The 27,312-nt window shown below is 38.8% G+C and overlaps 2 protein-coding genes across 2 annotated transcripts; both read right to left on the bottom strand.

Annotated features, from left to right (window-relative positions):
- Window positions 1-1,405: 1,405 nt before the first annotated feature.
- LOC123770998 (uncharacterized) lies at window positions 1,406-10,875 on the bottom strand. The gene is made up of 5 exons (XM_045763184.2): window positions 10,717-10,875; window positions 6,808-6,932; window positions 5,867-5,971; window positions 5,194-5,429; window positions 1,406-2,036 (listed from the first exon to the last, which is right to left on the bottom strand). Exons 2-5 carry the CDS (start codon window positions 6,898-6,900, stop codon window positions 1,535-1,537), a joined length of 936 nt encoding a protein of 311 aa, XP_045619140.1. The 5' UTR covers window positions 6,901-6,932; window positions 10,717-10,875; the 3' UTR covers window positions 1,406-1,534.
- Window positions 10,876-15,497: 4,622 nt separating this feature from the next.
- LOC123770999 (small ribosomal subunit protein mS40) lies at window positions 15,498-26,217 on the bottom strand. The gene is made up of 5 exons (XM_045763185.2): window positions 25,399-26,217; window positions 24,307-24,466; window positions 19,357-19,454; window positions 18,524-18,654; window positions 15,498-15,882 (listed from the first exon to the last, which is right to left on the bottom strand). The coding sequence occupies exons 1-5, from the start codon at window positions 25,471-25,473 to the stop codon at window positions 15,735-15,737; spliced, it is 612 nt and encodes a 203-aa protein (XP_045619141.1). The 5' UTR covers window positions 25,474-26,217; the 3' UTR covers window positions 15,498-15,734.
- Window positions 26,218-27,312: the final 1,095 nt, after the last annotated feature.

Raw genomic sequence — 27,312 nt, 5'->3', positions numbered from 1 at the left:
AAGAATTAAATAAATTAATAATTTATAATTAGTCGAATATTAATTCTTCTAAATTCAGTTGTTCTTTCACTATCAGTGACGAAAATTATCCCAGAAGTGATGATCATCATCATCCCAGAGGATGAGGATCTGAGAGGATCATAATCATCTCCCATACTAGTTAAGGCTGCAGGTCATAGAACTAAAAATTCCGCAAACAAGACACATAAAGGTTAATCTTATTGTGACAAATCATGAACAAGTTTTAAGATCCCAAGTCCAGCTACAGTACTTAACTTTAAAGTGTTTAATGCGACTCTCACAAGAGGTAACAGTTTCACATTTATCTAGCTTCAATGTAGAGCAGACATAATGTTATTTCACACATAGGGTAACCTATGAAACCATGGACCATCTCAAGTTATAAAGAATGAAAGACCTACTCACAAACTATGGATTTCATATCCCCATGATGGCCAGTAGACTGGTCAAGAAAATTAGGCATCCGCTTAATAGGTTACTCTGGCACATTAGAAAAGGATTTTAACTCTTCATTATTCATTATATACCAAGTTGAATGTGTGTGTAGACAGTGAGCATGATGTTAATTATTTGAGAACATTCCACTTCACTTATTTTTAAGTTTTTATGGGTTTTGGCCTTTATTATTATTATTATTATTATTATTATTATTATTATTATTATTATTATTATTATTAATACATTAGGTACATCTGCCTTTATGCAGCTACCCTAGACTATATGAAGGGGAATACAGTATCAAAAAGCTAGCCTGACGACAAAAGTTACATTATGCTGTTAAATTATCCTGTATAGAAGTACCGCAGCCTCATTGAACCTGTATCCATGTAGTGAACAGGGATACGAGTGTCTTCATCTTTTTTATCAATCTTTCATACCATTGTCTGTTACACACCACTAGCTTTCCCTGAAACTACAGTACAGTTCCATAACGCATACAGAAGTCAACTACAGAAATCATAAGAGGATAGTCACCTGCATGTCCAGCTGAGAGAGATTATTCGTTCATTTATTAAGCACCCCATACGCATCACGTGGGCGATGGTAGAAAGGTTTACAGAGGTACATAATGGGCCAAAGAATCAAACCCAATAGTTCATTTAGCAACGTAAGTGACAACCTTGTGACGCTAGTTACACAGTCGTTAATATTACATAAACATATTCAAATATATGCACATACAGACATATATATAATACGAGGGAACCCAATACTTAATGCTCCAAAACTTGGATGTTATTGGTTGCGGAGATTGGATCAGAGTAAATCCAGGGAAGAACGGCAAGCAGTTTGTGAGAAATAAAAATTTCCACATAATTTCTCGCAGAATTAAACAATCTTGGTTTTTTGCTGAATCTTTTCGCTACAATGCTAGTGAGGAATATTTGTTACATTGGACTTGTGTTTATTAATTATTAATATAATGACAATAATTATTGTTATTATGATTAATTTTTTATTTGTCATTATTAATTTTATGAGTTATCCTTTAGAACTTATAAAATATATTTTGCTATAGTAATTGGGGATCTTTGTCCTGTGATATTTCACTGATTCCATTTGTCTGCTCGAAGGCCATCCAGGCGACAGTGTGAGTGTTTTCCCAGCCTGGTACCTTGCTGAACGTTGCTATAGAAGATGGGTTGTCGTAGGCGACGTGCCCGTTAGGAATGAAGCCCTGGCTAGCATATAGCCTCCCCATGACCTTGATTGCCAGTCTACCGAGCCCCAGATTCCTGTAGCTGTCGTCCGTCCCCAACATGCCGATGCTTCCATACATGGTCGGCGACATCCAGGAGACAGGTATTTCCTCATTTCCGGAGTAGTGCAGGTGCTGGAGGTCCAGCGGAGAGTCCTTAGTCACGCTCGAGTCGAGGAACACTCCAACAGATGGCAGATGCTGCGATAGGCTCCACGTGGACTCCAGCGGTTGCTCCTTGTTAAAGAGGCTCCTCTCCAGTAGGTGTTGGAGCCCAGTTTTGACAAGTTTACAGACACGGAAACCTGGCTTGTTCCTGAGAGCAAAAGGGAAGAATGATATGCTGGGTACAGAGCAATGTTTTTAAGTAAACAGCCAAGGCAGCAAGCACATTTGTTGCCTGATTTATACTCTCACACTATAAGTAAATCCGCTGAGTGTCCATCTTCCATAGGCACAGAAGCCGGGTCACTTATCGAGCTTACGTAATCTACTACTGGCTTAAATCAGTGTAATTTCCTCCTAAAAATCTGAGATTTTGACATAAGAAAAATTTTTAAGAGTAGGACGGTGGATCGGTCCCAATATCTTGCTCCAAAGATTTTCTGGTATATCACATTGTGAATTCATTATGTATTCTTATGTAATTTTTTATAATTTCGGCATGTAGTTTCATATTAATTGTTCCTCAATTTACTCTATTTCAATTTTTTTTATTATTTATAAATATTTAAGTACGATTAAAAGTAGAATAGTGTTTTACCGTCTAGGTTCAATGGTAAATTGCTAAGAAAAGACCTTTAAGTAAATTCTATAAATTCCCTGCTTAAGCTTTTCCTGTTTTGTTTTATTCACTTTACATTGTAATAAAATATACACTTCTTACTATGACAAGACTTTCTCTCTCAAACAAAGTTTTTCTTTACTAGTCAAAATCTTTTGACTAGTCAATAGTCAATCAAATAGTCAATTTACAAGAGTTGTTACATTCTTGTACAGCCACTAGTACGCGTAGCGTTTCGGGCAAGTCCTTAATCCTATGGTCCATGGAATACGATCCCCGCCGCGAAGAATCGTTTTTTCATCCAAGTACACATTTTACTGTTGCGTTAAACAGAGGCTACAGTTAAGGAATTGTGCCCAGTAATCTCGCCCAGTATCTCAGAGTTTATTCCACCAGTTACTTACCTGAATATTGTAATTATCTATGTTATAATGAATATAATAGCATTAAACTTTCTGCGCACACATAAGTAACAGTGAACCTAGGGAAAATAATGGCTATGACAAGCACTTAAATTACGCTCCTGTACAAACATCTGAAACCCATCTCTCAGATAATTTCACTATAAAATCAGCTTAAATATATCTGTCAAGTTGGTTAACCTTTTAATTGACAAATTACGACACTACATGAAAATGTAGTGAAATATGGAACTTGCACTTTAATAAGAACATATTAATGTTTATTGTAATGACCAGAGTTTGTCTTTATAAAGGTTTTGATAAAGTTTGAGCTCGAGTGAGAAGAAATTGTAAGGAACAAATTATGAAATCAAAAGGTTTTGGTCAGTACATCGTGCAACACTGCCTGAACATTACTAAATTGTTAAACATAAGCTACTGGCTGGCTTGGAGAGTTTTTATGGAAACAAGTAATTAAGTTGTAAACAGCCAGTAGGTTATATCAGTTAATATGTACTTAGTAAAGTCTGTTAGTGTAAATAAGATATTTGGAAGAGACGATTGGTATCACATGTGGACACATTTCCACCATGCGGTTTAATTTTAATTGTGTCTGGCTGGTGTTGGTAGACCATTACGACCAGGGTAGTCATAACCACCCACAGAAACAAGATTTTGTAGAAAGAAACACAAGGGTTGGCCGTTGAGTGTCTACTGGTTTGCAGTGCTGCCGGCGGTACGATCAAGTAGTGATATGAAAACTACTGGGTGTATTTAAGACTTTGGACTTAGTGGTTGACTAAGTAGAGGGCAGCTAGTAGGGTATTAAATTTATAGATAATTTTGTTAAATATTTGGGCAGAACACATAAGAGAATGTAGATGGTTATGGTATGAGCTTTTTGCAGTATGCAACCGGAGGAGGCAGGCAAATTCAATTTGGGGATCTGTGAGTGAAGTTTTGTCCAGTTTGTCGGCATAATTTACTCTCAGTTACGACCGTTCCTTTATGTATCTGCCATCGAGTTTATATATTTTTATTATTTAGATTATAAATGCAACTTACAGCTCACTCACAGTTTTGTAGCAAGTAAAGTAACCTGTAAGAGGATATGGTATTTATGTGGTGTACCAGTGTTCTGTGTGTAATATTAACTTTTCCACCAGTGTTAATGTATTGTATTTTGCAATGCCTTGTATTTTGTTGGTGTAAATCCTTGCTTCTATCCAACGAGAGAATTGGATTTAAAGTAAATGTCAGTAGACTAAATAATTTGTTATGATTGTAGGATTTTTTTTTAATAAATAGATTGTTACCAAGCAATCTTTCTTTCCTGTGGGCTTGGTGAAGTCGTTATCTACCCTTAGACACGTACTTGGGAATGTCTTCCTGGAGCCGGGTCTAGCAACCCACAAAGTTAGACTATTATACAGATAATGCATGTAAAGAACATTTTGGCACTATCCGAGGATAGTACTTGTGACTAATATTAAGTCCTCAGTGATGAACCGGGTATATGCCCTACCCTAAATATGCCACTGCGGACCCAAGTGTACTGTATGATCCTTCGAATGATATCATGGCAGACTTAACAATTGTTGTTAATGCTTGTAATGTGTTCTTATACTGATGTTATGCTTTACATTGTTTAATTATTTTTTTCATTTTTGTCAGCTTTTGAAATTTCATTCTCATTTATTACAACGTATTCAGTATCTTCATGCTGTTGAAATTGCAGTTAAATGTATAATTATTTATTATAACTATATATATTTATATTTATATATTTATTATATTTATTTATTATTTATTATTTATTATTTATACTATTTTGTATAATTATTCCTATTGTTTATATTTCATTTTCTTCAAACTATTTTCCTTTTCCCACCTTACATGTGTTAATAGCTGTCTTTGCCATCCCTGCCACACACACCAAGACGTTTCTAACATCTAACAGAATGAAGCTTGCGTAGTCCTAGAACAGCTCCCTCAACTGAACTGGTAAACACTTTCCTGAGTTTCTACATGAGCTTTCACTCTATGCGAAGTTTAGTTTGGTGTAGGACTTAAGACTTAAGGCCTATCAACTGCACGAGGGTTATTAAAGCCTTGACACTAGCTTACTGACCAACCAGCAAGTATACTTTAGCCCTGAACAAAGTCCAGAACTAAAGTAAACTGTCAATGTGTAAACCGAGAAATGGAGCACACTTCTTGGTGTATATATCCCTGCACGGTTGATATTGCCACTTTAAAGTTCACTGTATGGTAAGGTAAGTACCAACCTGAGGAGTTCAGTATCCATGTTAGGGCGGTAAGTAAATGTGTAATTTGGATCCCAATAGACGAGGGAGCTCCCCAGCTCTTGGGCCAGCATCTTCAGCGGCTCAACCAGGTAGTGGGGAACATGGTAGATCATCAGGTGTCGTCGCCAGTCCAATAGAGGCGTCTCCCTCAGCGCCTCTATCAGTTGTTCGAATTCCGCTTCCCGGCAGTAGACTGCAATACTGGAGGGCACGTTCTAGAGGTATAGAAACAGTGTAAGAACACCAGCGACTGTTAGTCTATTATTTCGAAATGCGCGCACGCAAGTACAAGAGGTCATAGATTCAAGCTAACGAAACAAATGTGGCAGAAAATATTAAAAATTTCTCTTTTGCAAAAAGTACAGCAGACGATTTGAATAATTGAAGTTAGAAGGCGGTTGATTCCAAAACTGTTAATACATTTTGGTTTTGGCGGCGTATGGCTGCCGGCTTCACAACATCACTAAAATGATGTATTAAATTGCCCGAACCAAACCTAACTAATGACCCGCAAGTAGAAAACTGATCATCGCATCGATTTTGCGAGCCGCTATGAATTGTAGCACATCAATTTTTGGTCTTAGGGGATTTATACGTCGAAATGCGATGTACTATGCGAGAGGGCAGGATGCAGGAGGTACGCAGTACTCACCGTCTTCTGCCACAAGAGTACGTGAGAGAGAGGCTGGGCAGGCAAGGTGTAGAACCTGGTCGTGGACAGCCACCCTCGAGCGTGTAGGAGCAGGTTGTTGTACATCTGCCATAGTTTACATTCACGTTAACAACTAAACAAAAATTAGTATTAAAAATGAGGCTTATCTTCATTCAAAAGCTCATTCTTGTTAATTAACTGAATTTTTACGAAATAAAATTATATTATTGCAATGTTTTGTGCAATATTATAGTAAGACAATAATTTTTTAATATTTTACTTGATAAATAATAATAATTACCAAAATTTTGTAGTCCTTCTGGTGGGGAGTGTTGAAAGCAATATATTTCAGTTCATAAATGTATTCAGCAATATGTATTTATATGCAGGCGATGAGTCACAATAACGGGGCTGAAGTATGTTGACCAGACCACACACTAGAAGTTGAAGGGACGACGACGTTTCGGTCCGTCCTGGACCATTCTCATGGTCCAGGACGGACCGAAACGTCGTCGTCCCTTCAACTTCTAGTGTGTGGTCTGGTCAACATGTATTTGTAACTCTAAGTCAAAATCAGATATATTTTTAAAACAAAAATATATCTGAAACAGTTTTCGTCTCACAGTTGCCAAGGAAGAAAGGTTGACTCATTGTTATAAATTAAGGCAAATCGACTCACGGTTACTGAATACATGAAGTTGTCTCGCGATCAATGAATAATGAAATGGTCCAATTGCTCTCTTGAAACTAAATTTAGCCATAACCGGCACTCATCATTTAAAATAGTTTAAGGAGCTTCTTAAAAATAATTTTCAAGAAGGGAAGGGAATTATCGGGAGAAATTGTCAAACCGCAACGACTATATATCACTTGGAAGTGTTAAGGTTTTAGCTAGTCCACAGTTCTCTCCCGGAGCTACAGTCAAGTGAGGGTCAACTCACAGTGGCCGAGTAGGGTAGGTCCGCCATGAGGCTGTCAGCAAGTTCCATAAGTTTGCGCCTACTGGTCACTTGAGTGAAGATTCCCGCAGCCATGATGACTCTCCCTCCCTCACTCTACTGGTTCACTTGAAAGAAATGCATACATCGTAGGAAATATGATCATGGGACTGATACGATTAAGGACTTGCTCGAAATGCTATGCATGCCAGTGGCTGTACAAAAATCTAAGAATTGTGTATATAAATAAATTCAAAACAATAAAAATGAAATTAACAATAAGATATTTATTCATAATATTTAAAAAATAATACTCCCGAGTGTATAGTACCATGGGTATATACTGACGACCAACTAGCTAACTTTGCCCACAAGTAGATAGCCCCAGGCACTCTACCAAGCCCCACCTTAAATTGGCGGCATGTTTGACGGTCCCCCCCCCCTCCCCACCGGCTAACCGCCTGCAATTATGAGATTAGCAGAGACCAGGTCAACTTCCCGCAACCTGACCTTGGTCACTTGGTGTTCATTAACACTTAGAGGTGAGAGTTTCTTAATTACTCGGGGCCGCCAACCTGACGCCTCTCGAATTCTTGTCTGTGACTCCTGTTCTATATATATATATATATATATATATTAAATACAAAACACCTTTACAGTGTTACAGGACAAGGAAAAATCGGACTGCTCCTGGCGTGCATACAGGCTTGATTAAGAGCTTTGCTCAGTCCAGTGCATCTCCCAGGCCAGGCCTCTGGTGCCAAGACATGCCACCGGACGCTCGGCCGGGCACCCGCACCCCAACGACCAGCACTCCGGCTCCCGGCTGGCTACTGTTACACCTACCACTCGAGGGGGCGTCGGCTGCACCATCACCACCTATACCTTCAAGCACTACTGCCCGCGTTGCCGCAGGCGACACCCTGCTTACAGCCACTGTGCACCGAGCCTGGCCTTGAAGGGCTAGTCTCTGCAAGGGCGAGCTACAGCGACAATAATATCCACGAGGACGACCTGGTTTGCATACTAGGGGCGGTGCACAGCAAACCTGCTGCAGTACGACCACTTCACAAGAACATCCAGTAGTCTGCCTTGCCTATTCATACTCGGGATGGCGCCCCGGCCATTGATCCCATCCCAGGTGCTGCTTAACTAGCAACGGCAGCCTCGTAAGACCGAATCTATATCTTTTTCAGTTCAGGAAATCCTAACTTTTTTAATGGCAGACCAGGGAGTACGGCCACAGATGTGGACACAGACCAGGCAAGCAACAGTGGCCAAGGAAGCAAGCAACGACACACGGCAAGGTGGCTAACCCTGATGTAACTTATGGCCTACGTTATTCTCACATACCCCTAGTCTCTCTGTCCCATCTTGGCATACATACAACGCCTACGTCAGAAGGGACACTGCCGATAACGGCGGTCGGCAGGTGGAAGAGCGAGGCATACAACGCTTCCGTCAAGCAGAACGTCATCCAGCTCCCCAGGTGAGGACGGTTACCACAGCCAGCTGGCACTTGCCCTTCGGGGTGGGGGTTTTGGCATCGCTGGCCTGCAGGATGGCGGTGCTCCGCAGGAACCCCAGAGTGATATGCTGTCGTAGCTGTGGTAACTCAGCTAGTACATAATTGTTCAAGAACAGGTTTAATATGTTACTAAGCATACAACCAAGAAGGTACAATGCTAGGAACATGCAAGTCGTAAATAACAAAGGTTAATTCATCTTTCATAAATATACTAATAAAGGCACAATTAAGTTCTATCATTAACCGGAAAAAATGTATATGTAAATATTTATTTATACTTATGCACTGCCATACTTACATACTATGTAATACTTACCTTCATACTTAGCAATAATTATAAATTTACATTTACTTATGTAATACTTATATACTTGCATCTATATTTATTTCTATGTACCTACTTATACATTTACGTTTATAATACTCATATATGTAATAATTAAAAAATTTATTTATATATAATGAATAAGGACCCCCCCCCTCCACTAGGCGTGAGTTTTTCCTCCCCGAACAGAAAATGAGACAAAGTGAAATCGACACCAGTAATTCCATCTATCATCGTACTATCATGCAAGAGGGGCCACACATCTATGGATCATACAATAAAATCAGCAGACTTCTAGATGTTACTACTGCTCAGCTTAGACATGGTTACAAGTATTTCTGGGAATTCTCATTACTGCTGATGTAGACCTGACCAAATGTATACTGTGTCAACAAAATTATTCGGTGAATTATTCACACACCCTCCGTCACTATGTGATAGAGTGCGAAAAGATACGTGAATTCAGAGACAATTCTATAACAAATGTTCCAAAAATGTGTAAATATTTCATTCAAAATTATCTGCTACCAGAAATTTTAGCCAAATATCCCCAGTTTTCTAACTGTAGGTAGTAACTAAGAGTGATTGTAACCTATCCACGCTGCCCACTGAATGGAGGCGGTTATCTTGAGATGATTTCGGGGCTTTAGTGTCCCCGCGGCCCGGTCCTCGACCAGGCCTCCACCCCCAGGAAGCAGCCCGTGACAGCTGACTAACTCCCAGGTACCTATTTACTGATAGGTAACAGGGGCATCAGGGTGAAAGAAACTCTACCCATCGTTTCTCGCCGGCGCCCGGGATCGAACCCGGAACCACAGGATCACGCATCCAGTGTTCTGTCTGCTCAGCCACCGGCTCCCTAAACATATAAATGCGGTGTGCAGGACAAACATAATTCTAGCTCTCCGCATATGTCAGTTGCTTAATTTAGAAACTGTACTTGTGGTCGATCTCGAACCCATTGTTGATGTGACGCCGTATACTGAATTTTGTAACTAGCACATCAAGACTGTAACTTGCTTAGCTAAATGAATTGTGGGGTTCAGTCCCTGAGCCCATTATGTGCCTCTGTAACCCTTTCTACTACCGCCCACAAGATGGGTATGGGGTGCATAATAAATGAACTAAACTAACTGATCGTCACAATACAAATGTTTGATTCCAGCACAAATTGTATTTAATTTCATATGTACGCTGGGCGACTTAGTTGTAGGATTCCCGTCGATTATTGTGCTGTTAATCATGGCTTTACAAGAATGTTAATTCAACTGCCCAAAACGAATTCTGTCCTGCCCGAAACGCTGCGCGTACTAGTTATAGTGGCTTTACAAGAATGTAATTGCTATGCTATGTATCCTCACATCAACAATGGGTTCGACTTATATTGAATTTTGTAACTAGCTCATCAAGATTGTAACTTGCTTAGCTAAATGAATTGTGGGGTTCAGTCCCTGAGCCCATTATGTGCCTCTGTAACCCTTTCCACTACCGCCCACGGGATGGGTATGGGGTACATAATAAATGAACTAAACTAACTAAAAACTATGTATCTCACAATCCCAATGTACCTTCTTGTATATATATAAATAAATAAATAAATGATTATCCAACTTGGTGAGTTACTATGGCTCTCCGTTAGTCTTCTGTTTAATTTTAGTCACTGATTATTAGGTGTTTGCCAGTTTTTAATGGTTATTAATTTATCTTATCTATTATTTCACTCATTAAACTGGTCTACTGAGAGTAAATAAACCGTGTTGTATTCTGAATCGATTTTTCTGAAATCACTGACTTGGCAAGTGGCCGGCGAGACGCTGGTTCAAGGCCGTGATGACTCCTCTCTCTCCTATCCTCGTCCCCTCTACCCTAAACACACTATTATAGTTGGAACTGTAGCGCAGTTTGGGGACTTCTGGGATATGTCTGGTAATTTTCAAAACTGTGTAGTACTTTCATGATTACAATTTATAATGTATGAACTGGCACTTATTTTGGATGAATACTTATATAATTAGCTTTAGCACAGGAGCCTGTTATATACGATGAATTCTGAATTTACCTTCATGTTGATTCTTAAACACTTTGAAACTGTAAAAAAGCTTCTTTCATTCACAGCGCTGCTCTATATTTTTGGGACTATAGCAAGAAGGAAGTGTTGTAGGGGCGGCAGCCAGCCAGGGTCCTTCACCCTGCCACACGCCTGGTACACTGAGCTCCCGGGATGACCGTGAGATGTGTTTAGGGTAGATGGAGTGCGAAAAGATACGTGAATTTAGAGACACTTCTATAACCAAGCCGGTCGGCCGAGCGGACAGCACACTGGACTTGTGATCCTGTGGTCCCGGGTTCGATCCCGGGCGCCGGTGAGAAACAATGGGCAGAGTTTCTTTCAACCTATCCCCCTGTTACCTAGCAGTAAATAGGTACCTGGGTGTTAGTCAGCTGTCACGGGCTGCTTCCTAGGGGTGGAGGCCTGGTCGAGGACCGGGCCGCGGGGACACTAAAGCCCCGAAATCACCTCAAGATAACCTCAAGAAGATAACCAATGTTCCAACGATGTGTAAATATTTCATCCAAAATTATCTGCTACCAGAAATTTTAGCCAAATATCCGCAGTTTGCAAACTGTAGGTAGTAACTAAGTGATTGTTATTATTTTATTTATTTATACACAAGAAGTTACATTGGGGTTAACAGAGAATATAAAAAATAAGTTGAATTAACATTCTTGTATAGCCACTAGCACGCATAGCGTTTCGGGCAAGCTATCCCATAACTGCCTATTGTAACATATCCACCACTGCCCACTGAATGTGGGGCGGTGTGCAGGACAAACATATAAATTGTGACACTAGCTCTCCACATATGTCAGTTGCTTAATTTAGAAACTGTACTTGTGGTCGATCTCGAACCCATTTATGATGTGACTACTTATACTGAATTTTGTAACTTGCTTAGCTAAATGAATTGTGGGGTTCAGTACCTGAGCCCATTATGTGCCTCTGTAACCCTTTCCACTACCACCCACAGGAATGATATTATGCGAGCATAATGAATTAACTAACACTACCTGAGATTGGTGTTTATCCTTATGAGTAAATGAATATACTTATGAATATACTTACACATTTCTTGGACTCCATTGCTCGTGTTATTCTGAATTCTGCAATTTTTTCACATGCCATTATTTAATGACGCAAAGTATGCGAATAGTTCTGCCGAGTTTAAATAGTCAAATCTACATCAGCAGATGTTGCAAACTCCCAATATTAGTTTAGTCAAATTAGTCGAATATTAATTCTTCTAAGTTTAGTTGTTCTTTCACTATCAGTGACGAAAAATCATCCCAGAAATGATGATGATCATCCCAGAGGATGAGGACCTGAGAGGATCATAATCATCTCCCATACTAGTTAAGGCTGCAGGTCATAGAACTAAAAATTCTACAAACAAGACACATAAAGGTTAATCTTATTGTGACAAATCATGAACAAGTTTTAAGATCTCAATTCAAGCTACAGGACTTAAACTTTAAAGTGTTTAATGCAACTTACACAAGAGGTAATTGTTTCACATTTATCTAGCTTGAATGTAGAGCATATATAATATGGGTCAGCTCAAGTTATAAAGAATGGAAGACCTACTCTCAAACTATGGACTTCCTATCCCCATGTTGGCTAGTAGTGGTCATCACTCTAATCAGGATCTGCTCAATATTTCACTCTGGCACATTAGAAAGGGATTTTAACCCTTCAATAGATACCAAGCTGAATATGTGCAGATACTGGGCTTTATCTAGCTTTTGATTAGGTTCTAATATGTCAGTTGCTTTTATTTCTAGCTAGCAAAAGTGAGCATGAAGTTAATTTGTTGAGAACATTCCATTTTTGCTGTTTTCAAGTTTTTTTGTGGGTTTTGGCCTGAAGATTTTAACATTATGCTGCTAAATTATCCTGTATAAAATTATCCCGCAACCCCATTGAACCTGCATTCATGTAGTGACATACCCCATTATCATATATGCCTGTATGTACAATATTATTTCATGTACTGTAAATATTCCCTCAATGTGTAATATGTAATTGTACCAAATGTCGTGCTTACAATTTAGAGAATTTAGGGCATCTCCATTGTGACGTATTATTGGAAATAAATTAATATTTTATGATGGCAAAAGGATGACAAAAAGATAAAAAATATACGTATAAAATCAACATTTATGCCTGCATTCAGTCCCAAGCTCGTTGGAAAGCAGGATGGGCACTTTATACACTAAACCCAAATACCATGGCAATTGCAAGAAAATACTGTACAGTATAGGGATCTGAAGGTATAGATATAATCTGAAGGTATAGGTATCTGAATTAGACCTTAGTGTTACTCTTCACACTCTACACTCTGTGATACATTTGTGCTCTCATCAATGTAACTGCATTTACTTGGAAGTGAAAACCATATTCACTTATGGTACTGTACTTATTTATAGAATTACAGTATTACTCTGGCTAATATTGTATTGTATAACAACTTGTGGGAGTTTAAAACAGGAATATAAGTGTCATCACTTCTAGATGTTACTACTACTTTCCCTACCACCTTCTTATATATTTGTAATTTGTGATTTTATTTTATTTAAAACTTTATTAGACAAAATGGATTACAACATTGGTTATATGCAAGATACAAGGTTAGTTGTAACAGATTATCAAGTTCCTCCAGCTCCTCAGATGGCAGGCAGGAACCATGGATGTAGTGTTTTCCTCTCTCTATCTCTATGCTGCAGAGCTGAAAAAGGAAGCTGGCAGCTCTAGGTTTTTTTGTTGTTTCAATTAACTTAGAGACCAGATCCTTCAAAAACCTGGTGGCACTTTTACCCCAGGTACCAAGAGTCTCCAAGGCAATAGGGACAAAATTGTAGTGGTGATCCAGAGCTCTGTACTCAATAGTTGTGCTTGCGAGGGTTGAGCTCTGGCTCTTTGGGCCTGCCTCTCAACTGTCAATCAATCAGCTGATCCCCCCCCCCACACACACACACACTCAGGAAGCAGCCCATAGTAGGTGTCTAACTCCCAGGTACCTCTTTACTGTTAGATGAACAGAGGTATCAGGGTGAAAGAAACTCTGCACATTTGTTATTCCCTCTGCTGGGGATCGAACCCGGACCCTTAGGACTACGAATTCCGAGTGCTGTCCACTCAGCCGTCAGGCCTCATCTGTATTTATGAGACCTTGCTGCTTCCCTGTGGATGGCAGCACCACCCAGATATGCAATACTGAAGTCAACGAAGGTATTAGCCAAGGTCGAAACACACATGTAGTTCCACACATATATGACATGTTATATGACATACATATATGTTATATGACAAAGAGTGCTGGGAAGACGGGACACCACGAGCGTAGCTCTCATCCTGTAACTACACTTAGGTAATTACACTTAAGTAATTACACTGGAGTATGGAATCAGACCAATCCTGGAGTGTGCAACCCCAGCATACTCCAGGATTGGAGTATGCTGGGGCATACTAGAGCCCGTATCTAGTCAAGCACAAGACGAAGCTGGAAAAAGTTCAGAGGCATGCCACTAGGCTAGTCCCAAAACTAAGAGGCATGAGTTATGAGGACAACTACGTGAACTGCACCTCACATCGCTGAAAGACAGTAGAGCTAGGGGAGACATGATCACCACATACAAAATTCTCAGGGGAATTGACAGGGTGGACAAGGATGGATTATTTAACATGGGTGGCACATTCACAAGGGGACACAGGTGGAAGCTGAGTACCCAAATGAGCCACAGAGACATTATAAAGAACGTTTTCAGTGTCAGAGTAGTTAGTAAATGGAATGCACTAGGAAGTGATGTGGTGGAGGCTGACTCCATACACAGTTTCAAATGTAGATATGATAGAGCCCAGTAGGCTTAGGAATCTGTACATCAGTTGATTGACGGTTGAGAGGCAGGACCAAAGAGCCAGAGCTCAACCCCCGCAAGCACAATTAGGTGAATACACTAACTGTCTACCGTTCTTCCAGGGGTTCGCTTTTATCTCATCTAGGTGGCCACATAAGTTTGTCAGAGTTGTAGGGCATTAGGTAATGGGGCTCTCTCTCTCCGCTGGGTTCTTTCCTCTCTCTAACTAGTTGTGGTAAGGCTACTCTTAATGATGTCACTGACATCAGTGTCTTAAATGCCATCCCTTGTGCTTTGGCAGAGCAGGCCATGCTGGCCATGCCTGTTAGCTACTGCCTCACTGCAAATACACCTATATTCAGTGCGGATTAGGAAAGGAGGGCGGAGAGCCACTGCAATTCGGAGGGCCTGCGGTATGAGATAGATGCTAGTTGCTAATAGGAAGTAACTTACATAGGGAGCTGCTAAAGCTCTAAGTTGAGCTGTGTCATGTAGGTTGCAGCTTCTAGACATGTTGCACCTGCTTGATCTACAATGGGGCCATCCAAGGTGGATTGCTTGTGGACTTTTTATATATACCATACCTGCTTCACCAGCTATTGCCTACAAGGATTTGTTAATCCTGGAGCTTGTTAACTAAGGCCCATGATTAACCAGTCCTCAGCAATTCTTGTGGTGCAATTTAGGCACAATTTTTTGTCAAATCCTGGTACAGTATATGGTAGGGCTGCACTGAGCCTACAAATGTGAAAACTTGAATTTTACCCAAAACATAAATCAATTAAAAGAACTCTATGACCCAACCAGGGTTCAAACCTGCATAACTAGGTCCCACCCCCTGGTGTACACACAACCAAAACCACTTCACCAGCGATTGCTTATATACAATACAGTATATACATACAAAAGGGTTTATAAAAAGACAAATGATAAAGTTATGTCATGTTAGGCTAGGATTCTGGTTTCAGGGTACAGGAAATCATATGCCAAAATAGCCCTTAACTAGCACTCTGATTAGTTTCAAGCAGTTTTGTTTAACAGAGACTCAACTGTACAGTAGTGTATATATATTACAAGAATCACTATGGCAGCTAACAAGAAAGTAGAATTACAACATATTATACAGCAAATAATTATATAATCCATGGAGACTTTTCAAGAGGTTTATACGTTTTCATGCTCAGCAGGATTGTAGTACTCGGAATAATCATATTCGCGTAAGGGAACATCGTAGGTTAGGAGACCATAGTCACGAGCTTTTTCTACAGCCACTTGCAGTTCCTTGTGACGCCTTTGACAGAGGTTTGTTTTCCTGCAAGAAAAGTAAGCCTTTAGGAAAATATAACCTACAGTATTAATCATAAAGCACTCTCCATGCAATTTAATAAAGCCAAGATTAGAAATGAAGTGGTATATCTATAAAAATTATATACTGTATAAAAATATACAGTACAGTACTGTAATTTAGTTTTTATGCAAGGGTTCCTTGAGACATGAAAATTATTCCAAGCATTCTACAAACGTAAAAAGGTTGAGAAATGCTCCTCTGAAGTCTAAATTAATCGAAAATGGATCTGTTATGAAATGCCAAGTTTTTCACAGAATCAAATTGTTTGAATTTTATCATTACTCTGTGCTAATTTTTAATCACTGCTATTACCGAGAATAATAAAATACACATACTGTAATATATAAACAATGCATTTAAAAAACAAAATTATAAATTTGTATTATCTAAAAACCTAATTCTCTTTTCCCCCACATCAGTCAGGTTTATTGTGCTACTTTGGTTAGTTAGATCAGGGTGTGAATAGTCAAGGTTTCAAGTTAAGTGCTTATTTCCAGAGTACCAATGTGACGATGTCGACGCCATCTGTTGAGCGCACCCGACTCCATTTTCTGTTCCCCAGTTGAAGACTGTAATCTTATGGACCCCTGTGTAGTTTCCTTCTTACTATTCATCTTTTACTCATCAGAAGTGATGTGGGTGGTACCTTGGTCAACAGGAATCAGTTCACCCAGGGCAGTCCTGAGCTCAAGGCGTGTTTCAGTGGGAACAAGTGGCGGAGTCGGTGTAGACTGTGATTTGTCTATGATAATTAAGTATTAGTGATTGAACCAACATATCCCGGTATGGCCAAGTTGAGTTATGAGATGAAATTAATGTCAGTCTGTTAAGGCTTGCTATAATTGAAGCCAGTGTGGAAGCCTGCCAGTGTGTTGCTAGAGACCCCTGCCAGTGTGTTGCTAGAGACCCCTGCCAGCGTGTTGCTGGAGACCCCTGCCAGCATGCTGCTGGAGACCCCTGCCAGCATGCTGCTGGAGACCCCTGCCAGCATGCTGCTGGAGACCCCTGCCAGCATGCTGCTGTAGAGGACTGACCCATGATTTAATGAGAATGGTGAAGTCACCAACGTGAGGACCATAGAAGACACTCAGGGAGGGAACCTTGAGTGGTGTACGACAGAAGATAGAAGTGGACTCGCCAGGAAAGAAGATTGCATTAGTTTTATAATGTCCTGTGTGAAAGTGACACCAGCTGTCATGTGCTGTACATATGTGTATATAGTTAAGAAGTACACATAGTGAAGGTCTTGTTTAGTGTTGTTTACCCCCCCCCCATTCCTGTTGGACTATTACTGCCAGTTCATAATAACTTGCCTATGACTCGGGGTTGGATCGAGTAAGAAGAGGCATTAAAGCCTCATATTAAGTTAGATAAGAAAAAACCCAGTTACTGGCTAAGTGATGCCATAACAACCAAGACATTAAATAATTTAGGCAATAAGTGCTCAAATTTATGCAGTTTGTGCTGTGATCAGATTCCTAGGTACTAACTTTGCCATATAATCTAAGTATTGTTACTAAATACAGTATTGTTTTATTAAATTATAGAGGTCCAGCAACTATAGCAGACAGTCCTTGAGGAATCTGTGGTTCTTACAACTGAAGCAGTGCTAAACCTCTGAACAACCATACTGGGAATTGGAAAACATCAAACAAATGTTGCCAAACCATATTTTTCACAGTACTCGAATTACAATCTTGCATATTTTAGCTCTCAGCTGACATGAGACATCCAGCACAAGCTTAAGTATATTAACATTTTACAACAGTGTAGGAGTGACATGACTGATCACCAGACTAATGTAAAAGTTTGATCATGCCAACACGTCTTGATATTCTAGAGTCCTTGAGAAAATTAGGAAAAATATGATCTATAGCAAAAGCAACAAAATACTTCCAAAAGCATGCATGCATGCAGAGTGAGAGAGGAAGCCGGTGGTGTCTGGGCAAGGCAGCACTCTCGTCTTCAATGCACATATCTGTACTTCACGGAGCTCGCACCACACTCATGCTCCCTCCCTCACTTCCTAAGTACTAAAATACCCATTCATAATTATATCAAGTACTTATAGTAAATATGACTTTAAGAAGTTTATTTTAAAATTACAGTAGTAAGTGTACTGGAGACGGTTACTCAATAACACGTCACTTGTGCACAGCAAGACCCGCAGACACCTTCAGATTTTACAGAGGACAAAAATGCACAATAATGCCATACATTATCTTAAAATCATTTTGGATTTTATGAGTTTTCAAACTTCAGTGTGCAACTGTATAATTACTGTTTTAATTTTTATACATATTTACCGAATATATTTTTACCATCATATTAGAGATTATAAATTGTTATCAACAACACACTATTGTACACTGAAAAGCATAGATGATTATCAGGATGCAAACTTAAGCATACACAAAACATTTTGAGATGAATGGTCAAGAAGAGAAATTAGGAAATTAATTGCCCAATTTTTTAAATTAAAATGATAAAATTAGTTTAACAGATTAACTCCACAAATAAAAATTAATTGTAAAAAAAAAAAAATTACCAAAGAGGCAAACAACCTTACTGAAAAACAATTGATAAAACATGATGCAGTACTCACTGATAAGAAATTATTGCCCCAGTGTGTTCTGCGATAAACTGATTCAACAAATTAACATTACGATAGTCCAAGACAAGGAATTCATCCCGACAAATTGGACATGGGTTTCCAGTAGAAATCATTTTCCCACGCTGTAAAATTAAAACAATTTTAGTTGGCAATTATAACATTTGCAATGTACTTCTAAGAATATCAGATATTCATCAAGTATATTACAGAAAAAGTAATGATAGGCAGACAGAAGTATCACAGTCATGTGCAGAATAAGTATTGTAACATGGATGAAAATATTAAACTGTCCTATACATATGAAAATGAAAGTGATGACATTTAAATCCGTCCTGGAAAAGGAAATTCATTTTCATATTCAAGAGGGAGGGAGGGGATGGGGTATTTATCAGTCACTTAGATACAAAAAAAAAACAAGAAACAGCCTTTGTCTACATATCAGACAGCATATCTGAACCCAGCTCTCTGAACCTCTAGAAGGGGAGCCAGTTTCTTGTTCTGGTCCACAGTAGGATAAATGGAACTCCTGCAACTGCTGTGAGCCAGTAGTGAGAGGCCACCTCAGCAAGACAGCATCAGGGAGCCACCAACTGGCTCCCCATAAATGTCCCATTTGGCAAAAAATTATATTTGTAATTCACATTTTATAAGAGGACATAGGAAAATGCCATCTCATTGAAAGGCAAGGGCCTTGCCAAACTAATTATTTTGGCAGGTGATACAATTACCTCTTCTATAAAATTAGATAAATCGTATATTAACAAATTATGTTAGCATATCAATGCAACTATCCTAAGATATACTCTATAAAAAAAATAACTTACTATACATGTCTTCCTGGTTTTTCGTGGAGGAAGGCCACCCTTAAAGTTTCGACGATACTTTTTCCATACCGGCTCAGAACCATACGTAGTTTGATAAGCTGAAAGAAGGAAATATCCAGTACATTATTTTCCTTGGAATACAGTAACAAGGGAAAAAAAGGGAAAATGTCCACATTTCTACATTTTACAGAAAAAGAACCTGCATACCACACATTTATATAAAATACATAACTACTCTAATTGTCTCTGGAGGTAGCGGATCATCTCTTAGTGCATCCATAATGTCCTCCTGCTATGGAGTTGTGCAAGGACAGAGAACAAGAATAAATCTCTATGTGTGGTTAAATCTAATGGAGGAATTTCAAATGAGATTAATTACACGAGAAAGTAATCCAGAAAGAATTTTTTGTGCAAGAACTTGGATACAGGAAAGTGGCAAAATATATCGAGGAGCCTACATTATGCATGAAGTGTTCTCGCTGGGGATATACGGCTTGGAAATGTCAATTTGACCCCAGATGTCATTATTGTGGAAATAAGCGTGACTCACGACAGTGACTGTCAGGATTGACATAGACAAAACAATTTTGTCATCTTGCTACAATTGTTGAGGCATCCACAATGCTGGTTCCTCTCTGTCCTATGTCCTACAAATTTGTGCGATTCCAAGCCGGTAACTATAAGCAGGGTAAATGAGGCTCCGAAGGAAGGCAAGATCGTACAACAGGAACAAGGAAGAAACAGTGGAAAGACAACGTTTGCCTCTGTGACCAACTTTTGGGAGAAAGGCACGGCAACGATTAAAGATAGCCTAGTGGCAGTAAGAAACGAAGTCAAAAAAGTGTACCCTCATGGTGATGAGGTGCAGGGCAACGTCATGGATTTTGCGGTCGGTACATAGATCTTGGAATACCTAAAAAAAAGTTGGACAAGAGGATTGAAGCTCTTGAAAAATTAGCTATGGTAAACAGATGGTGTGTAGTGGGGAGTGATGTAGGGTGTGTAGTGGGGAGTGAAGTGGGGAGTGATGTAGGGTGTGTAGTGGGGAAGTGGGGAGTGAAGTGGGGAGTGTAGTAGGGAGTGAAGTGGGGAGTGTAGTAGGGAGTGAAGTGGGGAATGAAACGGAGGGAAAAGAAAGTAAGGAAGAGGATGGTGTATCACAGATGGAAGAGTTTCAGGAAAATGAACTATCCACTAATGACGGCAGTGTTCAACCCTGTGTGGTGGAAAATGTTGATGGAGAAACTCAAGAAAAATGGTTTACAAAAATAGAATTGGAAGACATTGTTAAGAATAGAGTTACCTTTTATGGTAGAAGGGGATGTACAAGTGCTGAGCAAGAAGAAATTTCAAAATGTTGGGAGTCTCTGACTAAGTGGATATTGCTTCTCAGTGACTTAAAATGTGTGTGGAGGGTGTGGACAAGGTGATGATGTCGATTATCAGTGAATTGGCAAACCACAGCAAAGTTCAGTGTTGGAACATAGAGGGAAAAATTACTGCATCTATTTTGTATTCCTCCCATTTTGGTGTTAATTGTTAATCATGCTCTGTAACATTAGAACATAAGGATCTTATTATGCTTTCACATGCATTATTCATTTCGTCCCACCTTTTGAAGTGAGAGGATTAATTCATTAGCTCCCCCACCTCTCATTACTCTAATCGCCAAAGCTTCATTTATCTCTGAAATTCTATCCCCAATACTCTAAGTTTAATCATATCATCATTATCTCAGTAATAGCATTTCTTGGGTTATGATAATAATCTTGGTATTATTCTCATGGCTTCATGTTGAATCTTCTCCAACTTATTTAGTCTGCCTTTATCAACACAATACATGACGGGGACAGCATAATCAATAAGAGATCTCACAGTATGCCATGTGATTACCACTGGAATGTGAAATATAGAATATAATTAATAATTGTGTACTGTATGGGTTTGTGAGCCCCCTTGAGGGACCTTATATAGAGGGTAGAAATAAGAACATAAGAACAAAGGTAACTGCAAAAGGCCTATTGGCCCATACGAGGCAGCTCCTATTTATAACCTTGTTGTTGTTTTAGATTTAGCTACTCAGAACAAAGTGTCCATGTAGCACGGGCTATAGTGAGCCCGTAAACATATTTATAACCACTCAATCCCACTTATATACATGTTCAACCCACGCTTGAAACAATCAAGGGGACCCCACCTCCACCACACCACGTGGCAACTGGTTCCACAAATCAGCAACCCTGTTACCAAACCAGTATTTACCCAGCTCTTTCCGAAATCTAAACTTATCCAATTTATATCCATTGGTCTGTGTTCTGTCTTGTGTTGATACTTTTAATACCATATTAATATCTCCTTTGTTATGTCCATTCAACCACTTGTAAACCTCTATCATGTCAACTCTAACTCTTCGCCTTTCCAGTGAATGCAATTTAAGCTTTGTTAATCTTTCTGCATATGACAGGTTTCTAATTTAGGGGATTAACTTTGTCATCCTGCGCTGGACACGTTCAAGTGAATTTATATCCATTTTATAGTACAGCGACCAAAACTGAACTGCATAATCTAAATGGGGCCTAACCAGAACTATATATGAAATATATAATTTAAATGGTCATACATTAAATTATCACTATATTATGAAATAGCCTAAGCTACTCTATCCTTTTGAGATGTACTTCATTTTCTCAATAAACTTACTTGAACTTGAACATGTGTGAATGATGGAAAAGTAGGAGTATAGCTCATCTGCAGCTCATACTGGTTATATGACCCATTAAATATGAAAGTCTTGGAGTCATTTTTGGATTGTATATAAAATAACTGCAATTTTACATATTTTCTTCTAAATATAATACTGTACATCAGTTTACAATGAGCAAATCCACAAGGGCAGTGACGAGGGTTCGAACCTTCATCTGAGAGGATCCCAGACGCTGCCTTAATCGACTGAGCTACGACATGGTTAAAAGAATTGGAGAGACTGCAGGATCCATGGTAGGTAAGGATGATTTCCCAGTTGCAATTCTTTTAACCATGTCGTAGCTCAGTCGATTAAGGCAGTGTCTGGGATCCTCTCGAACATAGGTTCGAATCCTTGCCAAGGCCCTTGTGGATTTGTTCATTTGATGCATCACGGTATTGTGATTTCTGTGTGTAATGAAGTGGGGGCGAAGAGGTAGGAGAGCCTATTGACAGAGCTTGGGTGCATGGAGGAATTGTGTAAAACCCTGGTTTGTGTCTCAGAGAGACTGCAGGATCCGTGGTAGGTCAGGATGATTTCCCGGTTGCAATTTTTTTAACCATGCTGTAGCTCAGTCGATTAAGGCAGAGTCTAGGATCCTCTCGGACGTAGGTTCGAACCCTCATCACGGCCCTTGTGGATTTGTTCATTTGATGCATCACGCTATTGTGATTTCTGTGTGTAATCAGTTTAGAATATTACAGCACCATTAAAGATTTTGAAAACATGCATTTGTAGTAATATTATACATTACAGTATATGATTGTTTCTCACTATACTGTATGTACTGTATTATGTATTGTTTAGGTTGCTTATTTATAGGCAATTATAGCTCAGCCAATCTGGCTCCCAGTATTCCACCGTGAAACATATTTCTTAAAACAGATGGCTGTACCAAAGCATCTTTCCAAGAAGATAGAAAAGTTTTAAAGAATTGAAGACGGCAATACAGGTGAGTCAACACAGATGTAGGTAGAGTAGTAAACTCCAAGAAAAAATGGAGAGAAACCTTCTGTGCAATATATTCTTTTTGTGTTCAATACTTTCTTTGCTTGGCAATTTGAATCAACTTATTTGTGAAGTTAGTTTATATTTATGTACCTGTGAATTATTATGCCTTAGAGATATTTATCACTATTATAAACACCCTTGTCTCATGAAGTAGTGGACTGGTTGATGAATATTTAATTTCTCTGGTGCTATAACAAGATCACTGATGTCATGTAAACAATACGTATAGTACTCATCAAACCTTTGGCTAAGATTAACATATCTTGGCTCAATCCACCCATCCATCCCTTCAGTCATTAAGCAATAATTGTATTACTTGAGTGTTAAACAAAAACTTAATTAAGCACTATAGCACTCTTCGAACATCCCTAGCATCCGATTTTTTCCTCTTGAGTCCGAGCATCGGACTGTGCTGGTGTCCAATAAAAAAATATTTGTATAAAATTCATTTATTATCCAATTGACTTCGGGATAGTTTCAAAATGAGCACCTTTAGAGTGCACACAATTTGATACCAAAATGAAAGATGTAAAACGAAACTTGATGTTAGAACACTTGAAAGATTATGAATACATTTTGGTCAAAATTTTAAAATATTTGTTAAAATTCTATTTATTGTGTTGTTATTATGGGACTAGTTTTAAAATGCGCACCTTTAAATTACAAACAATTTGATACCAAAATGAAAGATGTAACATGAAAATTTATGTCAGAACACTGGAAAGGTATAAATAATTTTGTGATGATGAGTGTCCAAAATTAAAATATTTGTTAAAATTCCAGTTACTGCTCTATTATTATTGCTGTCTCTCTACCGACCAGCCCAAGTATAAGCGTGTGATTACTGTACAGTACTGTAATAATTTGTATTTATGCTTTCAAAGATCTCTATGCACTTGATGCACACCACCTAATTTTGTAGTGAATTCAATCTATAAAAACTATGGTAGCTGAGAAAAATTACTCCCACATATCTTCTGGATTTTATTTTGCTACTTTAAGTGAATCAGCTGGTGCAACATGTAGCTGGAACATTGAAATCTTCCTTGTTCATCTTTTTACAGACATAATTCTCTTACAAATAATGTAGCCATATCATCCCCTTTTCTTTAATTTTTCCAGAATATCAACAGAACTTACAGGCATGAATCACAAGATACTCGGATGCAAACATAACACACAATACATATTTATACCTTCACTCTTCATGTACTTCAAGCTTGTCTCCAATGGAATGACTCTTGAACGGTCTTTGGTCGGATCATGTTCTTCAACCATCGTCTCTTCCTCGCTGGCCTTGCACTGTAATTTTGTGCTGGTAACCAAACTACATCGTATTGGATTGCCATCTGTAACCTGAAAGTGTTTCAAATTTAAGCATGAAGTTAATTGAGGAAATCATTTTAATGACTGAATAAAATACTTTGACAGTTAAATGTACATACCTAATGAAGAGGTATCACTGTGTGATACCATGCTATGTTCATCACACAGCATAAAATAGTTTAAAACCTTATACAGGTTATAGCAAGCAGTATTTCTGAATTCTGTAAAACTGATTATGCACCAAACAACACTTAAATATATATTGTATTTGAATAGCTCAAGCAGAAAATATAGTAATGAAGATAAATCCCAATGCATTACAAGATACTTTATAGTGCTCATTACCCAAACTGGGTAACTCTGAGTGACTTTATAGGACTGCAGATGATATGCTCGTCAACCACTGAAACACCTTTCAGTCATTGTTGGCCAATTTTAATTTCAACCACTGGAAGTTGGCTGATTTTAATTGTTCCAATTTAATCGCTATGCGTACTAGTGGCGAAACGTACCGAAAACATACCGAAACACTATGCCTACTAGTGGCTATAGGTACTGTATGTACTAGCTCTATCTATAAATCATTCAGAATGTTTGTAACTCTGCATCTATGTATGTACTTTTCCTAAATAAAATATTATTATATTATTATTATTAATCTTTGGGGGCAGAGTCCAGGCGTTGGCTCGGCCGAGATGGAGGCTGATGCTCTAAGTCTCACTTGATGGGATACGCAGCCGCAAGTATTAGTGTTATTCCCGACAAAGGAAAGGCTGGGCTTATTCGACACCTGGGCCTTCGTAGCTCATAAATCAACACCAACAGAACAAGGTTGCTTTATAAACTAAACAAATTGTGATTTAACGAGATTGCAAAGTTATCGCTCACACACACGAAGTAAAGCTGTACAGCACCGTACACAAGTGAAGAGAAAACATGGACTCCACATTATATCTCTATACCTGTAATAATGCCCGATTTCTTACAAAATCGGTGGCTGCAGCCCTGTAGCCGGAGATGAGAGACCTGAGGAACATGGTGATGCTGCCAGTGTTTATGTCTCAGACCCTGTTGGAATATAACCAGTCTATCAATCGGGTCAACCCAAGTGTGGCGTTTCCATGAGCGGGCGGCGTCCTTACCAACTCCGGATTATGTCTATTACATTACTAAACTTCATTTAATAACTATATGCCTGTTAAATAGCAGATTTTAATTGTTAATAGCATTATATTGTCGTTTTAATATGGAACACGTACACATATGCGAAACGACTAAAGCTGGTGTCCGAAGTGGTAAAAATATTAGTGTGCGATGTTGTCAATGTACGGAGTGTCTTGTATCCTTTTCCAAAAGGGTCGCCCATGTTGGAATCGGTGAACGCCCTAGTAATATTGTTGAAAACATCTTAATAACTTATTAAACCAAAGGTCTTTTTATGTCAGAAGAACGGCAGAAACTGGATCTATATATGAAAACTCTTTCAGGGCAAAATTTAAAGTAAAACTAGATTATGTAAAACTAGATTCTAGAACAGTCTCCGTGGTGTAGTGGTAAGACACTCGCCTGGCGTTCCGCGAGCGCTATGTCATGGGTTCGTATCCTGGCCGGGGAGGATTTACTGGGCGCAATTCCTTAACTGTAGCCTCTGTTTAACGCAACAGTAAAATGTGTACTTGGATGAAAAAACGATTCTTCGCGGCCGGGGATCGTATTCCAGGGACCATAGGATTAAGGACTTGCCCGAAACGCTACGCGTACTAGTGGCTGAACAAGAATGTAACAACTCTTGTATATATCTCAAAAAAAAAAAAAAAAAAAAAAAAAAAGATTAAAGTAAATTTATGTTTCTATCTTTCTTGAGACGTATAAAAATCTTACGTTTATTAACGATTCTGCGTGAAATAAGCATTGTTCTGAGATGAATATTGCGGATTTCCGGCTCTACGACCGATGAAAAATGCAACTTTTATACAACTACAAATATCTTTAGTTTTACTTTAAATTTTGTCCTGAAAGAGTTTTCATATATAGATCCAGTTTCTGCCGTTCTTCTGACATAAAAAGACATTTGGTTTAATAAGTTATTAAGAAGAAAACACGTCAATTTCTACTTTCTAATTGTGTTGTACATCGGTATATAAGAATGAAGGTAACTGCAGAAAGCCTATTGGCCCATATGTACATGTATTAGCGTCCTCATCCTTCCTATAAGTACTATTAAAACAGGTGAATGGGCTGCAATATCTTATTAATGCCATTACCTGTCAACTTGATATTACACAAGTTACTATGGTATAACGAGTTTAAATTGAAATGGGGCAGTGTAGTTCTCTAGCGACTTCTTGGATCAAATCTTGTGCATATCTTCCCAAAAACATAGCCTAAGGGTATTAGAAGCTGTTACATTTGTTGTTTACCTACGTAATTCTAAGAGATACTGTGTAGCTGTCCTTGTTGCTCGGAAGATGCGCTGACAATTATTGTATATATTTACTGAATTTACCCAAGGGCCACTAACTATCTAGTGACCTCGAAGAGGACAGAAAGCCGGCGGCTTGTTAAAGGGCCCGCCAATTGTTTTAATGATATTTTTTAGCTGGAATTTGGCATTTACAGCTTCAGCGGGTAGGCGGTTCCATGGGTTTATAGTCCTCTTGGTGGAAAAAAACATCTGTTTTCAGTCCTACTTGAGAGAACATACTCTCCAACACTATATCTGTGATTGTCCTGTTATCAGTGACTTCATACCAAATGGTATGAGGTATTTTGAGCTCTGTAATTACTTCATTCACTCAGGAATATTGGAAGATATTCTTGTGCTGCACCCAGATTTTGTCAGTGGAGGCTAATAGATCAGCATTAAGTATTTTGTT

The sequence above is a fragment of the Procambarus clarkii genome, chromosome 65, assembly GCF_040958095.1.
Source record: "Procambarus clarkii isolate CNS0578487 chromosome 65, FALCON_Pclarkii_2.0, whole genome shotgun sequence".
Taxonomy (NCBI): domain Eukaryota; kingdom Metazoa; phylum Arthropoda; class Malacostraca; order Decapoda; family Cambaridae; genus Procambarus; species Procambarus clarkii.
This window is presented reverse-complemented; position numbering and strand designations above follow the sequence as displayed.